The sequence below is a fragment of the Botryllus schlosseri genome, chromosome 6 (genome assembly GCF_051294905.1).
Source record: "Botryllus schlosseri isolate E-star chromosome 6, Bs_hap1, whole genome shotgun sequence".
Taxonomy (NCBI): Eukaryota; Metazoa; Chordata; class Ascidiacea; order Stolidobranchia; family Styelidae; genus Botryllus; species Botryllus schlosseri.
In genome coordinates this window covers 28,235,708-28,261,874 of record NC_137241.1, presented here as the reverse complement: position 1 = coordinate 28,261,874, position 26,167 = coordinate 28,235,708, and the positions used below count along the sequence as shown (strand labels likewise).

At 39.9% G+C, this 26,167-nt stretch overlaps 2 protein-coding genes across 8 annotated transcripts in view; both read right to left on the bottom strand.

Annotated features, from left to right (window-relative positions):
• Positions 1-26,167, bottom strand: part of LOC145441974 (uncharacterized) — a 128,389-nt gene that overhangs the window by 45,857 nt on the left and 56,365 nt on the right. For 6 of the 7 annotated variants that reach the window (XM_080319936.1, XM_080319934.1, XM_080319930.1 and 3 more), the window contains 13 exons: positions 17,885-18,066; positions 17,538-17,685; positions 16,477-16,659; positions 16,042-16,302; positions 12,671-12,852; positions 11,610-11,757; positions 10,321-10,503; positions 6,540-6,800; positions 5,538-5,632; positions 3,958-4,114; positions 3,635-3,892; positions 3,295-3,567; positions 2,427-2,687 (listed from right to left, as the gene is read on the bottom strand). In XM_080319936.1, the coding sequence (XP_080176062.1) occupies positions 2,427-2,687; positions 3,295-3,567; positions 3,635-3,892; positions 3,958-4,114; positions 5,538-5,632; positions 6,540-6,800; positions 10,321-10,503; positions 11,610-11,757; positions 12,671-12,852; positions 16,042-16,302; positions 16,477-16,659; positions 17,538-17,685; positions 17,885-18,066 (2,592 nt within the window). The remainder of the gene's footprint in view (positions 1-2,426; positions 2,688-3,294; positions 3,568-3,634; positions 3,893-3,957; positions 4,115-5,537; positions 5,633-6,539; positions 6,801-10,320; positions 10,504-11,609; positions 11,758-12,670; positions 12,853-16,041; positions 16,303-16,476; positions 16,660-17,537; positions 17,686-17,884; positions 18,067-26,167) is intronic. The other variant, XM_080319933.1, reaches the window with a different exon arrangement.
• On the bottom strand, positions 20,381-25,609 carry LOC145440352 (uncharacterized). The gene is made up of 6 exons (XM_080317936.1): positions 25,455-25,609; positions 25,337-25,395; positions 24,926-25,031; positions 24,708-24,866; positions 24,513-24,643; positions 20,381-20,560 (listed from the first exon to the last, which is right to left on the bottom strand). The coding sequence occupies exons 1-6, from the start codon at positions 25,473-25,475 to the stop codon at positions 20,389-20,391; spliced, it is 648 nt and encodes a 215-aa protein (XP_080174062.1). The 5' UTR covers positions 25,476-25,609; the 3' UTR covers positions 20,381-20,388.

Here is a 26,167-nt window from a genome sequence, read left to right as displayed (position 1 = left end):
GCTAGCGTGTAATAGCCCCGCCCCAGAAAGGTTGAACACCTGTAGATTAAAATCATCCCAACGGTCGCCAACCGCCTCGGGAGATGTTGGTACCGTTTTATCTTAATTGCGAATACGATTAAAATCGTTTTTGAGAATCACGGCAGTTTTTATCTTCTAATAGTTCGTTTTTGGAATAGGGTTACCAATTAGGTTACCGATATTTATATAACGAAATATCTACAGCAGAGGTCTCAAACTCAAATGTGCTCGCGGGCCAATTTTCCAGTTTTTACGACTCCGCGGGCCGCAGCATCAATAACGGTATTCCATGTCTTTCCAAGTAGGCATTAGTTGACGGGATGAAGTTGTCTTATTGAAAGTGTACCGATACTGCAGACTGTCATTCAACACACTTCATAAAAATGGTATTTACTCTTGTATCAATTTAGGCTTGCAATGAAAAAAATCATCACATTTATATAGCTATTTGAATAGAAGTGTTGTTGCATTTGATATATATTAATTATAAGGTATAGACGCCATGTGAGCGGAAAAATATATAATGCTGTCATAAAAGCTATAACGTTATAATTTTGCAGCTACTATGAATATTGTGAATTTAACAGATTGATAATAGAGATTGATCTGATATCACAACATTTGGGGTTTAGCAGTGTTGCCCAATCTAGGATTCGGGTATAGGCCTACTCCTGATAAGTGGGTTATTAAGCTCATGGTCAATTACCTTCGAATATGAGGTAAAATAACATTATAAATATATTAATGATTGAGTGACCTTAATAACATGGTTTAGAGATCCCAAATGTGACTAATAGATTGCCAATGGTTGCTTGCTTAGTAAGCGAAATACCTCGCTGCGACCTTCTGATCTATTACTATTGCCATGACTCCGTGTCCACTCGGGTCATTTTCATTTTGCCATCGAGTCAGCCCGAGTCCGAGTAATTCTAATTCAGGTCGCGTCCAAGTTCTACTCACGAATTTCAGTCACGAATCGTCTATAAGGATAGTGTTGTAAACGACTATCGTCTAAGGGCCAGGGTTTATTATCATGAATCAGTGTTGGGATGACTCGAGTCATGACTTGACTCGAGTCAGACTCGAGTCACATTTTTCGTATGACTTGACTTGATTCGAATCACTTTGCAAAAATGACTTGACTTGACTCGGCGCATCAAAAATGTGGATTGACTCGTGACTCGTAGCAAAATTCACGAGTCAATTTCAAGTCATCAAGTAATCGGTGTCGATAAAAATCACTGTATCTTCCATATGTTCGGATTGTTCGCGAAACGCTGGTGTAACCCGTGAGAGCGACAAATCACTCAATGATCGTGTGTTTCAATGAGCCACCATTATCTCACATAAATAAAATGAACACACACGTAGTAATTGAAGCGTACAGCTTAGGTTGTCGTAAACTAGTAGTGAGGTATTTTAATAGCATAATATTCATTTCTGTTTTCTGTTCTTATACCTTAACCAAACCTCTTGTTTTATTGAAATTGAAATCGAATACTCCTCAACCATTGGTGTATAGGCTCGAATGGTATCATATCAACATGTAAATGAGTAATGTATTGCATCTTATCAATTCGTTATTCAAGTTTGGCTGGTACCTATAAACTGAGGCTATGCAATTACTTACGTAGCTGAACACTGAACAGTTATGCCTATGTGAGCGATACAGTGCCTTCTTGCGTGTATATTTAACGTTATATTCGTTCATCGGTTCAGAATCAATGACCACATCAATCTGTTAATCAGACAGCTGGCAAAATGCAATGACGTAATCATGCCTCATACTTCGAAAAGGCAATTTGACTTGAATTGTGACTTGACTCGTGACTTGACTTGACTTGACTCGACTTAATTCGAGTCACCTCCAAAAATCGAGTGACTTGACTTGACTCGAGTCACTTTCGAAAATCGATTGACTTGACTTGACTCGAGTCAAAATGTGCAATGACTCGAAATGACTTGTGACTCGAAGGTAGTGACTTGATTCCAACACTGTCATGAATTGGAAATGTGGCGAAATAGTGAATCTTCTACTGCATGGGCGCGGATAGTGAAGTTTGATGAATAGTTTCAGGCTTTCGGAGCAATAATTTAAGAGCAAATTTTCACTTTTAAACTTGAAAAGATACATGTGGCACTTATATATTGTAAAATTATTTGAAAATCTGAAAGGTCGTCGCGGGCCGCAGAAAATGATCTGGCGGGCCGCGTGTTTGAGACCTCTGATCTACAGTGACATTTAATTTGCTCGAAGCGCGAAAAAATTCTAAAGTGCCATGCATTTGTAAATAATGAATCATATTCAGGATAATTAACGGGTGATAAGCTTTTTGCATCAGCTTTGGTATAGGTCTGTTGAATAATAGCGTGTAATCCGCAAACAGTATTCAGTAATTTCTTACGCGTTGTTCCATATCCAGACGTCGATGCATTGTTACCAAGCTTGTCAAAATACATGACCGTGACATTGAATTCAGTTCCACTCGGAAGTCCAGAGAAGTAAGCCGAATTGCCTGTTTCCGTCGTTTTACCGTGTATCTTGCCGGTTTTGTCTAGAACTTTGATATTGTGCTTGACATCCGCCTCGATTTCGGTCCAGTTCACAAATAAGCTTGTGGACGTAATGTTGTAAATTTGAACCGATTCGTTCAGTCCCAGCAATTCTGAAATTAAGATGAGGTTGCATAAAGTATGTTCCACCAATCTATTGGCTGTATATCTGTACGTATAAATATTTAAATCAAAAGGACGGTAAACATTGAAAAATTATATATTTATAGAAATTGGATTCACCCCACAGTATATTCACAATGCTTCCCTGAGTATACGAGATGTCATAACCTAATCAGAGGTGGTAGAAGTAATCATCATTACTACTCATGTAGTAAAAGTATAAGTGGTACCTTACTCAATAAGTAGCATTGAATAGTAGATGTATTTCAAGTGTCCAGTTATAACGTAAATGAGTTTCTAACCGGGACATGATTGAAAACAAGAGATTGTCTGTCGGGCAGTTACAATGTAACATACGAACATGATCCACATTGGTGATCATGGGGCAGTATTTTGTACCTGGGAGTACTTGCAATCCTAGCCTTTCATCGAAATCTACGAGATAATACCAGCATTTTTCAATTAGTCAGGATTGTATCCTGAATCCGTCCAGTGAACTTTGTCTTTAATATGCCAGCGTTAAAATGTACTGCATTCACCCCGAGGAGAGGTTGTGAGGCGGTATATCTATACTACTGTCTTCGGTATAGTCCTTACCTGTTTGTGCTTGAATAGCATTAAAACTGTGGTTTGCGCCCACATTGCTCGTTGCAATTACCGCGATGTCATATCTAGTCCCGCACGAGAGGCCAGTCAGTATTTTTTTCGTGTCGTCAGGCGACACCCGCTTTTCAAATACCAAAGATCCATCGCTTGATTTATCGGCGACCACGAAGATATGAGTTGCAGCGGTAACGGGAGTCCATTCTATTGTGACTGAATTGACAGTAGTTTCCGTGACGCTGGCCTTATGGGTATCGTTTAAGAGCTCTGAATGTGTTCGATAAAAGCGGTTTTAGCGTACATCACTGTAATTATGATTCAACGTTCATGTTACTTGTAATGAAGTGAAATTCGCTCGGAAAGCTCTTCCCGGAGAGACTGAATGCGGTTATAGATCCATTGTAATAAGTACCGGGGATGAGATTTCGAATATTATCACTGTTTGTTGTAAAGTTGGTGCGGATGATATCGCGACCGGTCGGTGCGTTCAGAGTGACTTCGTATTTCTCAGCACTCTTGATGCTATTCCACGACAGGTCGACCGCAGTTGTTCCAATTACCGTTATCGGTGTGACCGTTACATTCGCCGGTGCTGCAACGACAAACGATGTCATAACACGTAATCTACTCAATACGCACGAAAACATTTCATCCTACCTGTCGTGAAGCAAACTGGTTTCGGATTTGTGGTCCAGGCTCCCCCGCTAATACTGAACGTAGCAGCGATTGACACGTTGTATTGCGTCCCGGGTATTAGGGAATCAACTGTTGATGTAAGACCTTTTTCTGTCGTCGTTCCGCGCCCCCACGCAACCTGAAAATTAAATCTTTATAACATGGTGCAGTCATGTGCTGGGGACACCATCATCATGTAGTGTGTTCTTCGCTGTGGTCGGTTGATTTGTAAAGGTCATTCACGCAGGTATTATTATTATTATTAATATTGATCAAAAGGGGAGTGACGCTTTCCGCCTGTGCGGCCAGGTACGCCACGGACTAGAACGTGCGTTCGGTACACTCGTACACCATAATGTGGGTAATAACCGATTCACAAGTATCTACTACACGCTAGAACGAGCTCTGCAACATGAGATAACATTTCGGGGGTGATCAGTAGATTTTCGAGTGTTGCATCGATTTTGAGCTCGCGCGCCCTGACGTTGAAAAGTTTCGATTAAAATCGTGGCGATGACAGTGCAGCAACAAATGCTCGACTGGTTCAGGTACTGTACAATGGTCGCATAGATCAATATCGCTACATCCAATTTTGTATAAATGCGCTTTCAGGCGGCAATGAACTTAACGAAGCCGAAATATTAATCGTTCGTAGAGCCTATGTCGATGCATGGATGGAAAGTGGCCATCAGTCAATGAATGACTTATGGAAAATTCTATGGTGAACTTCTCGCTCATTTCGTTGATATTCGCCCCAGGCCGCTCTACAGCATTGCCGTACTTTGGCTTTCGCCTCAGTGTGGCTAATTTCGTCTGGAAGTGTCTGAGAAGGGGCACTTTCGATCTCGGTCATGGCAGCTTGACAAGCCAATTTGTCGGCTAACTCATTCCCACCGATATCAGCGGGTCCCGGTATCCAGGCCAGGACAACGATGGCGTCTTTCCGAATCTATTGATTCAGCGAGCGGTCGCATTCAAGTGTAACACTCTGGGTTTGTTGTGACTGCTAGTTGGCAATAGCGGATTGTACGCTCAGACTTTCTGAGAGAATCAGATATATCTTTGATGGTTTGAGCCATTCTGGCAGATCCATTTTGGACCGTGGAGAATGGCTTGTGGTTCTATGGAGAAGATTGACTTTAGGGTTAAAAAGATTGAGAAAATTTTATCATCAGCAACGGGATAGTAAACGCTTAACCGGCTCCTTATGCCGTCAATGTATATACAGTGGCATCGCTCTAACGTTCGAATATGAAGTCCAGGACTATGGGTCTATGTGACAGAGGTGGGGGACCTTTTTTAAAGATTTTTGCAAGCTCCAAATCAATGTTTGGTGATTGCATCAGCTATGGGGGAAATCTGGAAGAGTTTTTCTTTCGAGGACAAGGTTATTCAGAGACGCAGTTGTTATCGAACAAATATTTGTTGTGCCAGTGTATTTTACGTTGAAGAAGTTAAAGTATTACTCGTGCATAAGACTGACCGCATTAGAATAGTGGGAAGTTGATGAATAGATTGTATCTGGTTTTTATCAAGCCCACAAACACAATGACGAGACTTACCAAGTATTCTATTGCACCCGCTACATGTTTCCATGAAACCACCACTGTCGTCTGCTCCACACTTGATACGGTTAGACCGTTCGGATAGGTAGCCGCTAAAAAAGACACATGTTACATATGTCTATGTATTACTAATAATCATTTATAGTTACTATTTATTAAAATAACGATTGTAGTCGCTTCACTTATATTGAAAATCCGAAGCGTATTTTCGTCCTATATATAGCAGTCTACAATCTACATAGCCTCTCTGAAAGTTCGTAACCATCTTCACTCACGTGTTCGTAAATATCACTAGACAGATTCTGGTTAGCCGTGATACAGTTGATTATATATCCATGCTGGTTTTCCTGCCCACGTGGCCATACTAGATCATTTCTATATGCTATTCAGTCAGAATCGTATCATTTCCAGGGCGAACCAGGTGGGTGGTTACTGTAAAGTGACCGGGCAGAGCCTCCCTAATCTGAACACTTCCGAACAGAAATCTAATAGAATAGACAAAGCCCATTGCTACTCAAAGGATATCGGTATCGCATAAATTTACCAGACCAAAGTAAATGGAAAACTATTTTATTATTTGCAATTCTCATTTCTTTGCGGGGTGCACTATTTACCTTCCTTGCAGCAGGATTTATCACCGCTGACTTTTTTACCGTAGCCTATATTTTGGTTACTATATATTCTTGCTATATAATATATTATGATGAGTGGAAATTGCCGACTCTACTATTGTTCTATCATAATTGCAGATACAATTAGACTCACTCATATGTGTTTTTTCATTCTTATATTTCCTCCTTAAGGAGTGGGGTTACCCATATTGATATCAAGAAATTTCGTGACATCAAATCGCACAAAGCGCGTAAAAATTCCAAGTTAAATAAAATAGTTACGGGCCTGCATGTACACAGCAATATGAGTCATATTTAGAATTATTAACTTTAGTGATAATGTTTTTGCATCGATTTCGGCAGCCGCACACATTCAGTAATTACTTACAAGTTGTTCCATATCCAGATATCGATGCATTTTTACCAAGCTTGTCAATGTACATGACCGTGATATTGAATTGAGTTCCACTCGGAAGTCCTGAGAAGTAGGCCGTAGTGCCTTTTCCCATCGTTTCACCGAGAATATTCCCACTTTGGTCGAGAACTGTGATATTGTGCTTGACCGTGGCCTCGATTTTGGTCCAGTTCGCTGAGAAGCTGGTGGGCGTGTTGTTGTAAGTTTGAACTGGGTCGGTTGCACCCACCAATGCTGGAAGTAAGATGTTTGATACCAATTTATTTACTCATATATCCGTAAGTAAAATAATTATATCAAATGAACGGTATACATTACAAAATTTTATATGCATAGAAATCCCGCATACCTTAGAACATTTTACATTCCTATTTATCACGTTTCTAAGGCGCACTCCGCGGTGTTACTTAACCCATGCTTTACCTTGCTCACTGTACAGTGTACATTGTTGTTACTCAGTAGTGGGATAAATCGAGTCAGATTCGAGTCAAAACTTTTTGTGTGTTTCGACTTGACTCGAGTCACTTTGCAAAAATTACTTGAATTAACGTGACTCGGCGATTCAGAAATTGACTTGTAACTCGGAGCAAAATTTACGACTCAAATCCAAGTAATCAAGTAATCGCTGTATCGATAATTGTTCGAATTGTCCGAGATATACGCCGGTATAACCTGCGAGGACAAGCAGACATTCAATGATTGCTCATGATTGTGCGATTTACTGAGTCCATTGTCATATCACTAATAAATTGATTGAGCACGAATTGATTAGAGCTTAGCCTCTGGATTACGTTGTCGTAAACTACTATTAATCTGATAGCAATGTATCTTTGTTCTATAGCAGTGGTCGGGAACCTATGGCTCGCGAGCCATATATGGCTCTTTTGGGTATAAGATATGGCTCTTTGCCAAATATTTATTTTTATACTGAATTGATCAATATTACAGAGACTTTTTGGTAAATTTTCATCACAGCCAAAATAATTATTCTCGTGGCAGTATAAACATGCCTTTGAGAGGTAAAGACAATGCCATCTACAGGTTTAGGGGCTCGGACCCCCTCTTTTCAAAACCTTCAAATTTAAGTTACTGACACGCCGGCGGCCAATATCACTTGCGAATTCTATGTACCCGACTCGAAATCTTGAAATGTGCAATACGTTGATTACTCAAAGAGCATAGCAGACATGGCGACGCCCATTTCAAAACGCAGATTTCAAATACACGCCACAGCTATCCACGTTCTTGATTGGTAAGTATTGTTCTGTGTAGTACTGTCGATAAAATGTAGGCGTGTAGCGCAACGTTGTGTTACCGCCGAGTACTTCGAGAATTGAGAAGTCGATATATTTTCGGAATCAGTGTGACTATCGAATGTAAACATTCGATAGTGTGACAGTCACATTCGATTAATATGAGTTATAATAAATTCTAAGCCACTTACTGTGAATTGCGTTATCAATGGCGAGGCTTGGCCCGTCTGTGCCTTACCTCTCGTTTCGAGCTTTATTTTCGAACAATAAATACCAGCTTTTACTGAGAAAATATGGCGCAAACGAGGAATCATATGCAGTGAGTTCGAATTAGTGCTACCATGACGTCACGAATTCTCAATTTTGACGTAACAGTTGATTGGCATGTATGGCTCTTTGGGAGTTGAAATGGAAAAAGTAGGGTCAATATGGCTCTTCGGACAAAAAAGGTTCCCGACCACTGTTCTATAGATTGCTGACGGTGCTCTCCGATCAGTGCCCGCGGTCATTTATATAATTCAAATCGAAGGAATATAATTTTTATATCTATATTACTCTTCAACAATTCGTGCAGGCTTACATTGCATTTTATGGATTTGTAGGTTAGTACTATATCGCACCATCGCAATATGTTTCGGCTTTCTGCGATTTCTTTTGCTATCTTACATTTTGGCCAATTATTACATACTAGGCTATACAGTGACTAATGCTACATGATTTAGCAGTTCTACGAATGGCTGAGTGATATAACGCATTTTTGTAAGTATGCCTAACTCTATATTCGTCCTCGATTCAAAATACAACTCGACTAATTCTGTATTTCAAACACATAGTAAAATGCAATGACTTTGTATCCTGCATATAGCACTTCAACAATTCAATTCGACTTGACTTCTGACCTGACTCGTGACTTGACTTGATTTAAATTTACTTGACACGAGTAACCTCGAAATATCGAGTGAGTTGGCTTGACGCGAGTTTCCTTCGAAAATCGACTGACTTGACTTGACTCGAGTCAAAATGTGCAACGACTCGAGATGACTTGTGACTCGACGGTAATGACTTTATCCGAATGTCGTTGTCACTCCACCTTTAATGTGGCGACATAGATACATTCCATAGTTGCAACATCAATGGGTTGCTAGGTCGGCTCCATTATTCATATAACTAAGTCATGGCGGTTTTTCTAGGCTCCTCCTCACCATGTGATCGGCGCAAGCGATGTCTTACAAATGAGCTAGGAAGTCGGTCTGGATATAGGTCGGCAGACAAGGAATCAGAAAATAATATCAGGTTGGTGTAAGTGACTATAGCATAGTCGAAACACCATGGATACCAAAAACAACAACTTCCCCTTTATGACATGATATCTTTACCATGACGGGGTTCGATGTGTAAATGCAATGGAAGTCAAAAATAACTAGCGCATAAGACTATAGAGAGGTATAGCGCCAACGAGCTGGACTTTATTATTCGGAGACCAGTGAAATGATTGTGCCCTTTTCCTGGAAACAAATAAAGCTGTAAGAGTTGAGTTCGCGTGTCATATGCACTCATAAGAAGGATAAATAGCCTAATCCAAATATTTACATCATATAATAGAGATGTGAAAAAAATAGCAGACCGTTAAAAAGTAACAGTTAAGCTTTTCAAGTAGCAGTAGCAGTTACCTGCTAACCCAAATCACAGTTAACGGAATAGCACTTAAGCACATAGCCTTGACATGCAATATAGCCTACATTTATCCTTGACTACCGGATGGAATAGTGGTAGTTCTCTGATATGTTTCATTATTCGAGAAAAGAGTGCCACTACAGCACAGTCTCAACCAGACCACTACATCACACTAGTGACAATAGCAGTGCTTATTTTCAACCACCACCCAATTTGACTGAATGACATCTTCGGCTGCAAAATTAAATTTGTCATGTGCATGCCTCATCTTTACATAGCCTAGGCTCAGGTGGGTGTCTGATCTTAAGACTACTCCTAGTCGTTTCGGCATCTTCCTATCATTCTTTGTATTGCAGTCTTGTGATGTTTTGAATTGATGAAATTGTATGAATAAACTTGAACGGCACAATAAGGTGTGCGGTTCCGCAAAGATACCCCCATGAATGGATTTTCTTCAAGCTCTATAGTAAGATGAGGCTAGACGACTCTGTGTGATTATGACTTCAACCATAATTAATTGTTAGATCAAAGTTGAGGTTTGATATCGTCGAGTTTAGAAGTAAACGAATACATTAGTACTTTTTCGACTAAATTTGCGGTCAATTGTGACGTAGGATTTACCTCCAATATAACTGCGAAAAAGTAGCAGTTAAAAATAACAGTTAAGATTTCGAAAGTAGCAGTTCGTAACTGCTACTGCAAAATATCGGTTAAGCCCATCTCTATCATATAACGTAATATGGATGATAAGCAAATAAAGTTGCGGAATATTTTCGCAGTAATTTATCCCTGAGTAAATAATGCATCGGTAATATACATATGCTTACCAACATATTGGGGCCACCCCTCGATGGGCGTATTAGTGTCGTTGGGTAAGTTTATTGCTAATACATCCATGGTATTGCTCATATCTGCGTCGTCATAGCTCGTGATATATAGCGGTGAGTCCATTATTTGGCTTGTGGCGTTATACGCATCCGTTAATTGAGTCAGAAGACTCTCCGCCGTCACTGCGAAAGACATAGTTTGTTAATTTCATTTCACTCGAAACATGACGAGTTAGATACAGCCAAAACATCAAAACACTATATCTGTTGCGGGTCTCGACGTTTTATGTTGGCATTAAGACTGACAAATATGATGTTCGACAGTCATTTCGTTGTCAGAAAATTTACTTGATATTTTTTGATTTATCCTAACTTTGAATAGAAATCGTTCCACTGGCCGTCTGCCCGGTCTAAGCTATTCAATCTATTTGTATAAAGTCATAATTTGGATACCTCCAACCCACAATCCGTCTTGACAATCGTCTCTTCAAACGTTTGAAATTTTACTATATCTGCCAGATAAACACTCCAGATAAATATCGGATCATCTATATTCTATACCATGGGCGGGCAACGTACGGCCCGTGGGTCGGATCCGGTTACAATCTAACTGATTTTGGCATGCAGCTTCTACGTACGACATGCAGCCGCTGACCCAAGAACTTGTTGATCGACTTTGATCGACCAGAGATATCTCATTGACTTCAACAGCTATTGAAGTAGCCTACATCACGGTAATATAGGCTAATCATTAAATACTCTTTGTTCTCTGTGCTTTAAGCGTAACTTTTACATTAAATACGATTTATTACTGGTAATGGTGGATATATACGCGATTATTGTATCGATTCGGGAAACCAGCCGCCAAGTACTTCATTTTCCGATATCAGGTCCACCGACTGCAGAAGTTACCCACCCATGCTCTATACCAGATGCAAATTGGTCCATCACTTCAGTTATGAAAATATCACAGTACCGTATACTTGAACAGGAAAAGAGTTTATTTTTCACCTAACAAAACATATCCACATTCGGCGCAGTCTCAGCAATAATGAAATTAGGGAAAATTGCATTACATTTCCATTCAACTTAACACTATCAAGAACTTTGCAGGGCGAGCCACACTCGCCGGAATATTCGTACATGTCTTGTTTTGTCTGAAATCGTGCATTTATAAACTTCAGTAATTCAAGAGTGAGTAAGCTTACCACCTAATAAGACTATATTAAGTATAGAGCACCATCGCCTCGGTCTATAATGCTGCAATTGGCAACAATTGCGCTGCTTACCTGCTGCAGCGGAGAAGTTGAATCCGGGAAAGTTTGTGTCAGCGTCCGACACAAATTCACTAAGAATCGTTTCGTTCGGATATCCAGTGACAATCACTTGATTGTTGGTCGTATTCCCGAAGAGAAGAAACTCCGTTGGTCCGGAAAGCTGTAAATGCAACTTGATTTTAACTTGGCGTATATCAGAGATGCGCAAATGCATCCATAAGCAAACGGTACAGGCGGAAAGTAATTTGCACCCAGGGTTGAGCAGTTCGCACTTTGAAAAGTTCATAGCGACATGATATAATAGAATTCGGAGTGGAGAATTACTTTGCTCAATCCATATCCTCCATGAATTAATTTAGATGTCCTGACAGACCCACATAATGTTGTCTGTGAAAGGCCGCTACTCCGGTCTGTTCGAATATGCTATCATAAACGCACTCTTTCGAACGTAAAACTATATGCAACTTTCATCTTTGTAGTCGGTGCACCATAAACCAAATTAAAAACTGTCAAATGTGTGATGCGATGAATCAAAATCACTAGCATCGTCGAAACTCAATCACTGTTTTGTGGGACGGTTCCTCGTTGACACCTTCGTGATCTCTCATAGTGAAGGATAATCATTTGCAGCATGCAACAGGAAACAAAGCGAGTGCTAGATCAATAGAATCGAAAGAATTTTTGAAATTTTCAATACGATATTGTTGCGCGTGTCGCGTTCGCAACCTCTGATACATAATTGCCCGTTTTTCCGGCATGCGGAGATCTTACGAGAGTATGAGCTCTAGGCAGATAATAAACCTTCGAATAATTATTAATATTATCTGCTAATTCCAAATGCTGATGATCGCGTGAAACTATCGTAAAACGAACGCGTACAGATGCAATTTACGTGAATCATACTATATTAATACTGGTGAGATATTTTATTTCCCTTTTGAAGGTGTTTAAATTTTGAGTCCATGTCAATGACAACTCTGTCACCAGCGCTTCATCGACCACCTAGATATAACAAAATCTCGGGAAGCTTCCGTATTCCCAGCAATGCCAAAATTGGGAAAAGCAGTCGTCACCTTGATGAAATCGTGCCACGACTCCAGATCGAATTTGTGAAATGTCATCTGCGCGAATGTTGTGTTAACTGGTATAAGCGATAGGTTGGAGAAAATACTGTTGTTGTAATTGTCTGGGCTGTTTAACGACGCGAACGACTTCTCTGCTTCCGTCAGATACGTTATCCATTCAGGGAGATACGCTACAAAGAAATGGCGGTAAAAGTTATTTCATGCAATAACAGAGGTGGTCACAGTAGTCTAGAAAGCTACTCAAGTAGAAGTAGAAATAGCGATGAAAAAAATCTACTCAAGTACGAGTAGAAGTATTTCTTCCATAAGCAACCTGAAACTACTTGAAGTAGAAGTAGAATTGACTGACTTTAAATCTACTCAAGTAAGTTAGTACCGTAATTTTCCATGTATAGTGCGCAAAATTTTACCGATTTTTTGCCCTAAAATAGGGGGTGCGTATTATACATGGGTACAGCAAGCCTTGAAAAAGAAATCCCTCGATCAAAAACTTGAAATCACACCTTTCTTCATGTTTGTTTAAATTGCGCATCACCTCTAGCCATTGGGCCCCGTAATTCGTATTATAGAGTGTAACGCGCTGCCAAATAGAGAAGCGAGTTGCCAATTAACGAAAAGCGTGTTTCTAATTAACGAGAGTCGTCTGCAAAGCACGCGATCTCTTGCTGAGTTAGTTTGCAGTATGTACGCGAGTGAAATCAGGTCGCTGATTGCTACAAGCGTGCGCGGCAATTCTTGTTGATTCATCGCGTCAACGACAGGCCTTAACCATCGCCTACACAAGAGGCCATGTGCGCAAGATATAATTGCTTGCGTAATCAGTCGCATCCAGGTCTGGTGCGCCCGACATAACCGTTGGCATGAGCAATCGCATCTGTAATTATAATAGGCCTCGTGCACAAGATAGATGTGGTGTGTCGACAGCCTGAACTATCGCGTCGCCGACCTTACAGGCTTTGGCTACTATCTACTCTCGTTTAGAGACAGTGCCGTATTGTATTGTATTGTATTGTATTATGATTAGCGATCATTATGTCATGATTGTTCGACAGTGACATCGCAAAACAGAACAACATCGTGTACTAAAACGCAACTATTCATGTACTGCGAATGCAGGGTGCGTACTATACATGGGTACAGGCTTTTTCCCAGAATATACACGTCATTTTAAGGGTGCGTATTATACATGGGGGCGCACTATATTCGGAAAATTACGGTAGTTGTGAAAACGATCTTAATTCATTCGCATGGATTGTCAAACGCTGCAAATTGAGCTATGCGAAAAGTGCAGAGTTTGATTCATATTGATGCATACGAGCAGGTATCCAATTTTCGACAGCATAAGCATTCGTCCACATCATGGGATGAAAATAATATTATTGATATGGGAATGCGATACTAATCCTCTGTTTACTCGAATAGTCCGTTTTACAAAATTCATGGTATGACTCCCTCTCACATATTATAAGGCCCGTATAGTGTAGTCGAAGATCAATACGGAGAAGTTGTATGAGATACGGTCTAAACACTTTGCACGATCAGTAAACGTTGATAAAAAATATTGTGGATCGTAAAAATATCATATTTTGTAGCTTTATGTCCGGCAATTAAAGACCTTTCTACACTTGCTTCTATACTTCAAAATGTATGTAGGCCTACTCCTGACAAAAGAACTGAAACTAATTAGAACTCAAATTTTATGATACTGGGAATTGAAAGAGAAATATAAATACTACTTCTAAAAGCGGAAAATGAATTTCATGTCTTTAGTGTTTCAAAGGTTTCAAAGCATTTAGCTACGTACTCATCTTGTATTTTCATGACATTTCTTGCTATCATTTTGAGCAAAATGTCTAAATCGCCGTGGTGCAAAAAGCCTTCGATGCGAAGAGCATCACTAAATGTTTTTATACATAATAATAATAATAACAACAACAATATGACAAGTAAATGCTAGAATGGGAAACATCAGTTTCAAACGTTGTGATGAGCCATATATGCTGTGATGAAATATTTCATATACGCGACAATGCGGTGTGAACGGAACCATACGCAACCCGTTACCTAAATTATATTCATCGATACTTTCGTGAAATCATACTGGTCACTCCATATCCACTGTATGCGAAGCGCGAGGAAAATTCTGGGTTTACTTTCAACTTTTATGAGCATTAGATGCTGATACTCCGTGAAAACAGCTACGAAATTCCTCAGCATATCTTCCCGATTGGAGGATTAAACTACCTCTACTTGACAAACTGGAAATAGCGAAAAGTAAGTATGTAGTTCACAAAATATTACGAAGTAAAAGCATAAGTACCGAAAAAAGATCTACTTGAGTAAGTACCAGAAGTAGACGAGAACTACTTGAGTACTTCGAAAAAGTAGTACTTCGTTACTGACCACCTCTGTGCAGTAACACGGTGGTTTTTATCAATATATCCGCAATAGGCCTATAACATGGCAAATATTATTTTATGTTTCCATTTTCTTACACACATGTACCGCGGTGTTAGACGTGCAAAGGCATCATGAGTAAGTCCAGCTGTAACCGCTGACGCTCCGAATATGGTTCAGTATGCTTAAATCAACATGAGGGCCTCTGGTTGCATTTAAAACAAGCGGTGTTTTAAAACATTTTGTTTAAAACATGTTTTGAACAGTGTTTTCAATAGAGGCCGCTTTAAAAAAGAAAAGTTTTTTTTTTAAGTTTTAAAATTATGCAATAATTGTATAAATACTCTCCAAAAAACATGTTGTATGAGCCTACGGATAATTACCACCAGATATGGCCGACGTGTATGGGATGGTTGGAACCCTCAAAATAGTCGGTTCAACATTAATAGAACATATATTTCGTCAATATTTTCCATTGTTAATGTCAATCCAATTTGACGTCCCAATTGAATATTCGTGACGTCATGACTTGAAAAAAAACACATGTTTTAAGTTAGGGCCTTGTTTTAAACATGTTTGTTTCAAATGAATACTATTTTGAGTGACGACAAACGAACGGACTCGAACTTTTGTAGTAGTTCGGTCACATATATTTGATTTATATTATTGGAAGACTGCAGCCTGCACACAACCGTTCAGCTTTGGCGTTTTGTCCTCTGTGGGCAGCTTTCGTTCCGTTTATTCCGTGAAACCCTGTACTCGGCATGCACGTATTGCCCTTCGTGGAAATTAGTGTCCTTATCACTGATTAGTGGGCTGACTGTAAAGGATCAAGACACAGTATATCGAACAAATGGTCACGTTTGAAATGGTCTGGGGCACAAGGACATAGCAGTTAAGCACCATTGACCCAACATACAACAACAACAACAACAACAACACAATATTTCGTAAATTCTTACACGTAGATCCATCTCCAGATATCGATCCATTATTACCGAGCTTGTCAATGTACATGACCGTGACATTGAATTGAGTTCCACTCTGAAGTCCGGTGAAGTAGGCTGTATGACCGGCTTCAATAGTTTCACCGCGAATCCTCCCACTTTGGTCGAGAACTGTGACTTTGTGACTAACAGTGGCCTCGATCTTGGTCCAGTTCACGGAGAAACTGGTGAGAGTGTTGTTGTATATTCGAACAGCTTCGGTTAGGCCCACCAATGCTGAATTCAAGATGAGGAAGCATAAAGTACATTGTATTGCGCCGCGCTATTGGTATGATATATGATATTATGGACGATCGACAAACGGAAATAATGTATGAGAATAATGTTGCGCACTATTTTCGCAATAATTTATCCCAAAGTTGACTATATCGTTACTATACATAAGCTTACCTACATACTCCGCCCACGCTTCAATAGGTGTATTGGTGTCGTTGGGTAAGTTTATTGCTAACACGTCCATAGTATTGCTCGTATCTGCGTCGTCATAGCTCGTCAAATATAGCGGCGAGTCCATTATATGGCTGCTGTCGTTATAAACATCCGTTAGTTGAGCCAGGAGATTTTCTGCCGTCACTGCGAAAGAGAGGTAGTTTGTTAAATTCATTTTTCTCGGAATATATATGACTTGTTCGATACTAAAATCGAATCAACCAATGAGGGCGAGGATCACTCGACCAAGGCATTAGGTGGTACAAATGACCAGGGTTGTAGTGACTCGATTCATGACTCGACTCGAGTCTGACTCTAGTCACGATTTTCTAATCACTTGACCCGACTTGGGTCAATCTGTGTATTGACTCGACTTGGACTCGAATCAGTGCGCATTACTCGAACCAAGTCATATGACTCGAGACTGAGAACGCCAAGACCGACATTTCATTGTAATATACGACTTTACTTCCATTTCCTCGTGAGTACCAACAATGACAACTTTCGTCACATTCGGTTACACGTTATGTAAGATAATTCCGGACCTTGAATAGATTGTAGGCCTTTTTGAGCATTTCGCGGGTGATGTCAATATACGAATACAATAAGCGTTGGTCCGTCATTAGAATCAAGAAATTTGAAATAAATGCAGTTTCGTATACTGGACCAGGACTAGAGTTTATTTCTCACCAAGCCGATCATAACTACTTTTGTCTGCTTTCGTAGCAATACCAATTATGAATTAACACGAAAAATATTCCCTGCTAACGAACACACTATGTATAAAATTGCAAGGCGCACCTCGCGGGCCAGACTAAAGTTCAAAATACGATAATATTTCCGGCGATGAAGATCATAAAAAGTCCGCATTTCTTGCTTCGTGACAAGTCGTGCATTTATAAACTGTGGATATTTACGAGTGCGATTCGTTCGAAAATCTGCCTAATAAGACAATGATATAAGTAAGGGTACACGGTTTCCGTGTATATATTGCTGCTGCTTTCATCATTTACATAGTTTACCTGTTGTAGCGGAGAAGTTAAATCCGGTAAAGTTCGTGTCAGCGTCCGAAACAAATTCACTAACCATCGTTTCGTTCGGATATCCAGTGACAATAACTTGATTGTTGGTCGCATTTCCGAAGAGAAGAAACTCTGTTGGTCCGGAAAGCTGTATATCAACTTGATTTTAACTTGGCGTATACGAGATTCATATTATATTAATACACGTGAGATATTTTGATACTGATTTTGAGTCCATGCCAATGACAACTCTGTCAACAGCGCTTTATCGACTACCTAGATATCACAAACTCTCGTGAAGCTTCCATAATTCCAGCAATGCCAAAAGTGGGAACAGCAGACGTTACCTTGATGAAATCGTGCCACGACTCCAAATCAAATTTGTGAAATGTCATCTGGACGAAGGTTGTGTTAACTGGTCTAAGCGATAGGTAGGAGAAAATGCTGTTGTTGTAATTGTCTGGACTGTTTAACGATGCGAATGACGTCTCTGCTTCCGTCAGATACGTTACCCATGCAGGGAGATACGCTACAAAGAAATGGCGGTAAATGTTATTTAATGCAATAACACAATGGTTTTGACCCACGATCACCGCAATAGGCCTATAACAGTGGTTCTCTTTTTGACCTTGTAACACCCCCTATGGAAATGAAAATTAGTTCCCGGCACACCGTCACAGTGTTTCTGAACTTGTTTGGCTTACGGCACCTGCAAACTACCAGACTACTTATTAGTAGGGATGGTGTGAACCTTTGAAAGGTTCAGGTTCGTGTGAACGCGAACCTTTTTAAAAGGCTCTGTGTGAACGCGAACGTGAACCTCATGACGTCACGTGACGTGATATTGCTAATTCCAACCCTATCTTTCAATGAAGTGATAGTCTATATCAGGGGTTCTCAACCCGCGGCCCGCGACATCTTTCATTATGAATGCAATTGCTACTGGCACGGTGTTGTCATGGAAGATCGATGTGTCATAATTGTCGAAGAACAGTTGTCGTAACGAAGCGTAGAAGCTTAAAATGTTACCACGATCGTTTCTTTTGGAGTTATACATATCACTTGATATTGAAGAAAACGTTGCTATCTCGGTGTCAAGCCAAGCAATCCATATTTCGAGACATTGTTAAAATTGTCGACGATGTTACAGATGCAGTGTTCAAAATTGCTTGGAATATCGCTAAGCCCAAGAATCTGCTAGACAAGGTGTGACTTCAATAAAACTTTCACCTACTGTGCGAATATTCGCTGTTTCCGGAACTTAGCAGCAAGGCCAACATCACCTGACAAATTTCGAAGCTACAGTTGTCTGATTCAACCGTCACCAGAAGAGTAACAGCAATGTCAGTCGATCTTTTATCGCATGTTCTGAAACACCATGCCACGTAGACTACATTAGCCTATCATAGGACTAATCCATCGACTTCACACACATTGCATAGCTAATTATCCAGCTGCGTTTTACCAGACCGGACTGTGGGCATATTTCCAGAGGAAATGCTGACGGGTTAAACGTGGGGACAGGACCAGTGAAGAACATCAACTTTGCAAAGCTAATTTCTGTAACTATTGGTGCAGGGCTGCAGCCATGGAAGAAAAGAAGAAAGGTTGATTGGTTTGCTCAGAAATGACCCCGAACGCCTGACTTCTTCTCATATCAATGAGAGTTCAAAGTGATAATGGCCTCTGTAACGAAAAAGTTACCGTAGTTTTATACTTGCTCGCTCACGCATTGAAACAGAAAGTTTGGTTCTCTGGTGGAAGGGTTTGAAGGTGCATACACCGACTCGGCGACGAATGCAATGCACGATCCAAGAAGGGATTTGCTTGCGCCGCTGAAAGATCGATATTCTCACAAAAAACAGCAAATGCAAACTTACGAAGGCTGTCCATCAATGCTTTCGAATGCGAAAAAATGTACTAAATGTCCGTATAAGACTGGCAGATAGGCTACAGTAGCCTAAATTTTATAGCAGCCAACAAACACATGGTGATAATGTTCTGCGGTCCGCAGCGTCTTTTGCTGTCAAAATGCGGCCCGTTATACGAGGGAAGTTGAGAACCCCTGATGTAAGTAATGCGATCTCGCTCCAAAATGGCAAAGAGCCATTTCGAGGAAAACAATAAATTAGATTATAACTAAAATTACAGCACATAAACATTCAACAAATTAGATTAGAATTAGTATTAGAGCATAAGAACATTTCACAAATTAGATCACAATTAGATTTCTGGCATTTCGCTATAATTTAGTGAAATTAGACAACTAGAATTATCTAGTTGTCAAGTTTGGCCCGTGAAACAATGTAGCCTACTATACTATTATCTATTTATGCACATTATAATAAAGTATTCAAGAGAAAAGCAAGGGCAGGACATAACATTTTGGGATCAGATGTCTGGTGCGGCCGGCGAGCTACTTGAAAGTTTGAATCCGGCCCGCGGCGTAATTAGGGTTTAACACCCCTGGGCTACAGGTTGCAACAACCTATACAAGATAGCATAATTCTACGTATTTGTAAAATTGATCTTTTATAATTGCTACGTTTCGAGTATATAGACATCTGACCAATGACCATGTAAAACTTATTTATAGAGAATATTCCATTCCTGTCATAGCCGATAACTTTTCCATATCGATAATAGAGAAAGATGGGCACCATCTTTTCAATTATATTTACTGGAAGTCTTGTTGTGTTAACTAAAAAAAGGTCATCACCTCTCATTTTGCGCCCCCCTAGCAGCCTGCCGCCCATGGAGCAAAGCCATAAGCGCCAAGTGACCTCTACGCCACTGCTTGTACTCTTATAGGTAGCTGGAGGAGTGACGATATTCATAAAGAGTTCAAGATTCAAGTGGTCATTTTGAATGCGCAATAGTGACAAGAATATCTGCATCCAGCAATAGCTATTTCCTTGAAAATACAAACCAACGACACAAATTCACCTGTTGTGCTGACGATTTCCATCGTCTTATAAAGAACCGCTCTTATTTCGGATTCATTAACCTCTCTGCCTCCAGATCTGTAGAAGGTAAATAATGATGCAAGATTTACTCAATTTCACTTACATTATAGATAGGATATTAATAAATTCCACAGAACTGTGTACAGTCATTAACCACCAGGGCCGTAACTTTCACTCCCATACCCCCCAAAATCATTTCGCAAATAAAAACAAAACGATAGAGTATGTTTCGCTGGAATAATTAAAACTTGTGAATTTTTTTTCGCTCTTCGTGTGATTTATTGACGATGCATTTCTTGATAAGAATATCAATTCCTCACCCTACCCAGTAGAAAACCAAATTTAATTTGTAGAAATAGGCATTTCAGGCCCACCATTTTTACGCCACGACACATATAAAGTTTCGACCAGAAGGAGACAGCACATTCGCGGCGAGAAAAGCTTGACCGATAATGACCTCCGCATGATGACCGTGACCTTCATATATGTGTATTAGGGTTGTCCTTCAAAAACGAATTTTGGAAAGTTGTTGGTCTGATCGTGCCAGATTGTTCCTTTTGGCTAAAAACACCATGTGTGAAATTTTATTGATATTGATTGATGTTTAGACGTGGTTCAATGGATCCGGAATTCTACCCAGTTGCAGTATAAAGCACACATAGTCATTTCTATAGCTGCTCTCTGATCAACGTTTTAAGTCTGGGTTCCCTTGCGTGGTTATTAGGTACTCAGTGGCTGGGGTGTCATGATGACCAATAGCAATTGCCGCTACCAAGTGAGCTCAGTTTCATGGAGTTAGGGTGAAACCAGGTTCATCCTTCCTCTAAGTAGCCTGCTATTCAAGAAAAACTTACGAAAGACGCGAGGTTATTAAATTAATTGGTGATATCTTCGTCGTTTAGGTTGAATAAAATCTTCTAGCGAATGTTTTTCAAGGTAATAATCACACGCTTTAATAATTCTTAATAGTTAATAGTAGATTCATCTCCGAATTAAATAAACAAAAGGTGTAGACTCGATAAAGATAATTTTGTTTTCATTTATTACATGGTCAAAATGCCAGAAAATAATTAGGGTAAAATGTTAGATGGTGGATTCCAGTGTTGGGATCAAGTCACTACCTTCAGGTCACGAGTCATTTCGAATCATTGCACATTTTCACTCGAGTCAAGTCAAGTCAATCGATTTTCGAAGGTGACTCGAGTCAAGTCAAGTCAGTTGAGTTTTGGAGGTGACTCGAGTCAAGTAAACTCAAGTCAAGTCAAGTTGCCTTTTCGAAGTATGAAGCATAATTACGTCATTGAATTTTGTAGCTGTCTGAGATGCAGATTGAGTGAGTGGTCATTGATTCCGATGAGTGGTCATTGATTCTGAACTGATTAAGGAATATAGAGTTAAATAAACACGCAAGAAGGTGCTTTATCGCTTATATATACGTATAACTGTCAACTGCCAACGGTTAAAATAAGGACAGTCATTTGCAGCCGCGATAAACTCGCTGCAAAAACTTTTGGCACATTTCTTGGCGTCCTATATTGGCCTAAGCCAGAGGTCTCAAACACGCGGCCCGCGAGAACATTTTCTGCGACCCGCGAAGGCATTTTGGAATTTCAATAATTTGACAATGTATTCAAGTGACATATATCTGTATTAGATTTAAGAACATAAAGATCACTCTAAAACTACTACAGAAAACTGAGATATAAACAAACATCACTTCTAAAATCTATCATGGGGTGGAAGATTGCTATTTCGTCACATTTCAGGCTCATGGTGTTAAAACATGACCCGGTGATGATTCGTGACTGAAAATTGTGATTTTGTTTGGTGCGACCTTTCGTCAAATTATACTCGATTTTGGATTGACTGGGTGATAAACTAAAAATGATTCGAGTTGAGTCAGGTCAAGCGTTAAAATCAGAGAACGACTTACGTCTCGGAATAGTGACCTGATAATCCTACGGACGCTATGAAACTGTCGTGGGGAATAGTAATATATCAAAAGCCCGTAGCCAGTGTTGCATAGGGTATATAGATTTCTAATCCGGTCTGTATGGAAACCATTGGCATTCTGTGGCCCCCGTGATGCATATTTTGTTACATCCTGGGTGTTGTTTGTTCTTTTGATCCATGTTATCATCGGTGGCCAGTAAGGTGGTGGTACGCTCCACAGCTGTAACACCATTGGATTCTTTGGCGACTGGTAATTTCGATTCCAGGGTTTTTAACCAGGGGTCCGTAGCCCCGTCGTGGTACGAAGCACCACATCAGGGGGTATGACATGCATTGTTGAAATATACCTATATGCTGTGGAATATTTTCTGGACCAATTTATTCATCTGGAAAATATTCTGCGCGCTACGCGCGATTTTATGTGAATGGGCTTCCTGATTTTATATAGGTACCATCAGAAATTGTGTTGAAAATGGACAAGGGGCACGGGGAATCTTATTGAAAGCACAAGGGGTACGATCGCTAAAACGGTTAAGAAACAATGCTATTACTATGGAACAATAATGATTATGTTTAGGTTGTTATTGATCTGTTCCAATTTTATTCGAAGAAAATCAAACGCAGGTTTCATTTGATATTATCAATGACAGTAGCAATATCCTACTTATCACGACTATATCGTAAACCCCGATTAGGCTACACCGCTCTCATGCTCTGATATCAGATCAATCCTTATAGTAAATTCTAAAATATTCTACATAAAATTGTGGCACGTCAAAGGTCCACTAGCTGCAATATTATAATGTAGCTTTTACGATGTCACCATGTGTCCTCTCGCATGATGTCTATAACTCATTATTTTAACAAATTATGCCCGACACAAAAACTATTTTATTCAATTATTTGAAAATGTGATTTTGACATGTCAAGCGTGAATAGTATAATAGTAAATTACATTTTCACGATGTTTGTGAAATGCCTGTCTGCAAGGTGCCGTCAAATATGGCCTATACTTGGAAATTATACATTGGATATCCCTATTATTGATAATGCGGCCCGCGAGGTCATCAAAATTAGGAAATTGGCCCGCGATCACATTTGAGTTTGAGACCTCTGGCCTAAACTATATCTGTTTTAGTGTGGCGTGGCGCGGTGATGGCCGACGCCGACATGTCTATTTCTACAAACCCTTAAACGCAAAATCGCGCGGAGCGCGTAGAAATGTGCCAAAAGTTGCACAATGTTTCAGAAAAATAATCTCTAATTTATGTTCATTAACGATATAATATTTTTGTCCCTTTCGAGCTCGGGCACCCCCAATTGGGGTTAGGGGTATGGTAGTTACGGTCCTGAATACTATACTATAATCTACCACAACGTCAGTTGTAATCGTTGGCCCTACATTTGCGGTCAATTGATATGCGACTGAGGTAAGTAAAACCAGGCGGCGCAATTGTTAAATGGCATGGCTGCTCACACCGAACGTATCAGAGTGTCGAATACATTGACTGGTACTGAGACTTAGTTGACACCGATTAGCCTACTTGATCTCGTGAAATTGACCAGAAAATTTTGCTTCGAGTCACAAGTCAATCCACATTTTTGAGACGCAGAGTCAAGTCAAGTCAATTCTAGCCAAGACAATTTATTTTTGCAAAGTTACTGAACGAAAGTCATCTGAAAAAGTTAACTCGAGTCCGACACTGGTCGTCACACTGTCACATATGGGAGTGAGACCAGTATCTAGTTCCTCAAGTAAGCTTGGGAATGGTCCAAATTAACGCATGGTTAAGTTTGCTTATACATAACGGGATTATTACTGAATTCGACAGTGCCATTTTCACTCCGAACAGATTTACCTCATTACCACGAAGCAGTGATAAAATCGACCCGTGTACTTCATTCGTTGTCTAGGGGAGGGTCAACTACAAAAAGTTTTGGTAACACTTAGGCAGATGGGTGAATATCCATTGTGTTACAATTATACGTTACCGGATCGATACCCCTGCCCATTATTCACCAAAAAGTAATGTATTATTCGATATGATATTCTTACTTAGATAACAGCATATATCCCATCAAAATCCGACGAGGATGACCGGTAGCTTGTACTGCAAGGTTAGGGGTGTTAGTAGTTGAAGGCCATGACGATCGAACGAATGAAGTCGGCGGTACAGAGGTCCAGTCCTGAAACAGTGTGCATGGCAATTGGATCAGTAAGAGATGATACGTGCTGCTCATAGTCACATACCAATTGATTAGATATATAGTAAAATACGGCATTGACAGAAGGATCGCCCGCCGAATAAACGCAATGAGAGTGAAATTGTAACCGAAAATCTCCTAGGTTCATGGATCCACTCCGCGTGCGGACGCTACCGCTACCATCAGCACCAAGATCCCCTACCACCTGAACGAAAGTGTTGGGGTGACAAGGACTGAGTGACTATTTGGCAGTGAATATATTACCCGTAAAGTAAATGTCAACGCTGTTCGCCGATCGTTTTCAACCCACATCATTGCATTGAAAGGATGCGAAGTTGCAGCAAGAATATTAATAGGCGAACTAGGGCTCCTGTATATATATATTATATCCAAGACAATATTACGAACAAGTCACTCCGCCTTTCTTCGAGTCAAATATAATATGAGTCAATGAGTCATGACACATTCTGACTCAAGTCAAGTCAATTCGAGATTTCGAAGTGCGAAGCATGGGAAAAGTAATACTACTTTGCAAGATAATTCAAGTAGAGCCTACGGGTTGAGTCGAATATTGGAATGCTGGTCAGAATCGCGTCAGATTTGACCCGAGGATCGTACAATGTCAAGGTCTGGTCCCTGGTGGCAATAAAACTAGATAAACGTATGATTACATACCCGTACAGCTGGTTGTACGCAACCCCGACCTCTGCGTTACTGTCAATTTGATAGTAGAGCTGTTAAATCAAACATGATGAGGTCGCTCGGTGACTCGTTGATCAAGCCATCTACTCACTTTATTGCCAGAGTCAAACATATCATTTCCACCGTCTCTGATGGAATCTTGAACAGGTCCATTGTGATCGTAAGTATAGCTGTAGAATCCGGAAACATGAGAACGAATAGTAGACTGGGATCGATTGAAGCTCTCAACTAGACGGACGACGTATACATCTGTACATTGGAATATGAAGGCTACATAAAAAGTTTTCATATAAGTCTATTGTCAAATGACAATGCAAAACTTTTTAAAAAACAATTTTAAATATATCTCTTTTACATAAAATTAGGTTCACTCCTACTGGTACGAAATACTAATGGTTTACGACAATGTTTTAGTAATAGAAATGATAGACATCAATCACTAAGATTTTGTAATTCTATAGTTTAACTTGTTATTGTTTCAGTGCCGGCTCCTTTTTAATAATGAAGAGCCTGATTATGGCACGAAAATATTGGCAAAGTCATGTAATTTAGGACTCTCAACTATATACTTTGAAAATGATACTTGGAGTATACATTGCGCATGTGTCAGGTACAGAGGTGGTCAGTAACGAAGTGCTTCTACTTTTTCGAAGTACTCAAGTAGTTTGGCTCTACTTCTGGTAATTACTCGAGTAGATCTTTTTTTCGCTACTTCTACTTCTACTTCGTAATATTTTGTGATCTACTTACTTACTTTTCGCTATTTTCAGTTTGTCTAGTAGAAGTAGTGTATTCCTCCAATAA

What these genes read in the sequence shown, in the direction of transcription:
- LOC145440352 (XM_080317936.1), bottom strand. Translation starts at nt 25,475, where the DNA reads ATGTTTGACTCTGGCAATAAA. An exon ending in GCGTACAACCAGCTGTACGG is followed by an intron (nt 25,032 to 25,336) that starts GTATGTAATCAT and finishes ATATATATACAG; the next exon opens with GAGCCCTAGTTCGCCTATTA. An exon ending in GGATATATGCTGTTATCTAA is followed by an intron (nt 20,561 to 24,512) that starts GTAAGAATATCA and finishes TACCTTCTACAG; the next exon opens with ATCTGGAGGCAGAGAGGTTA.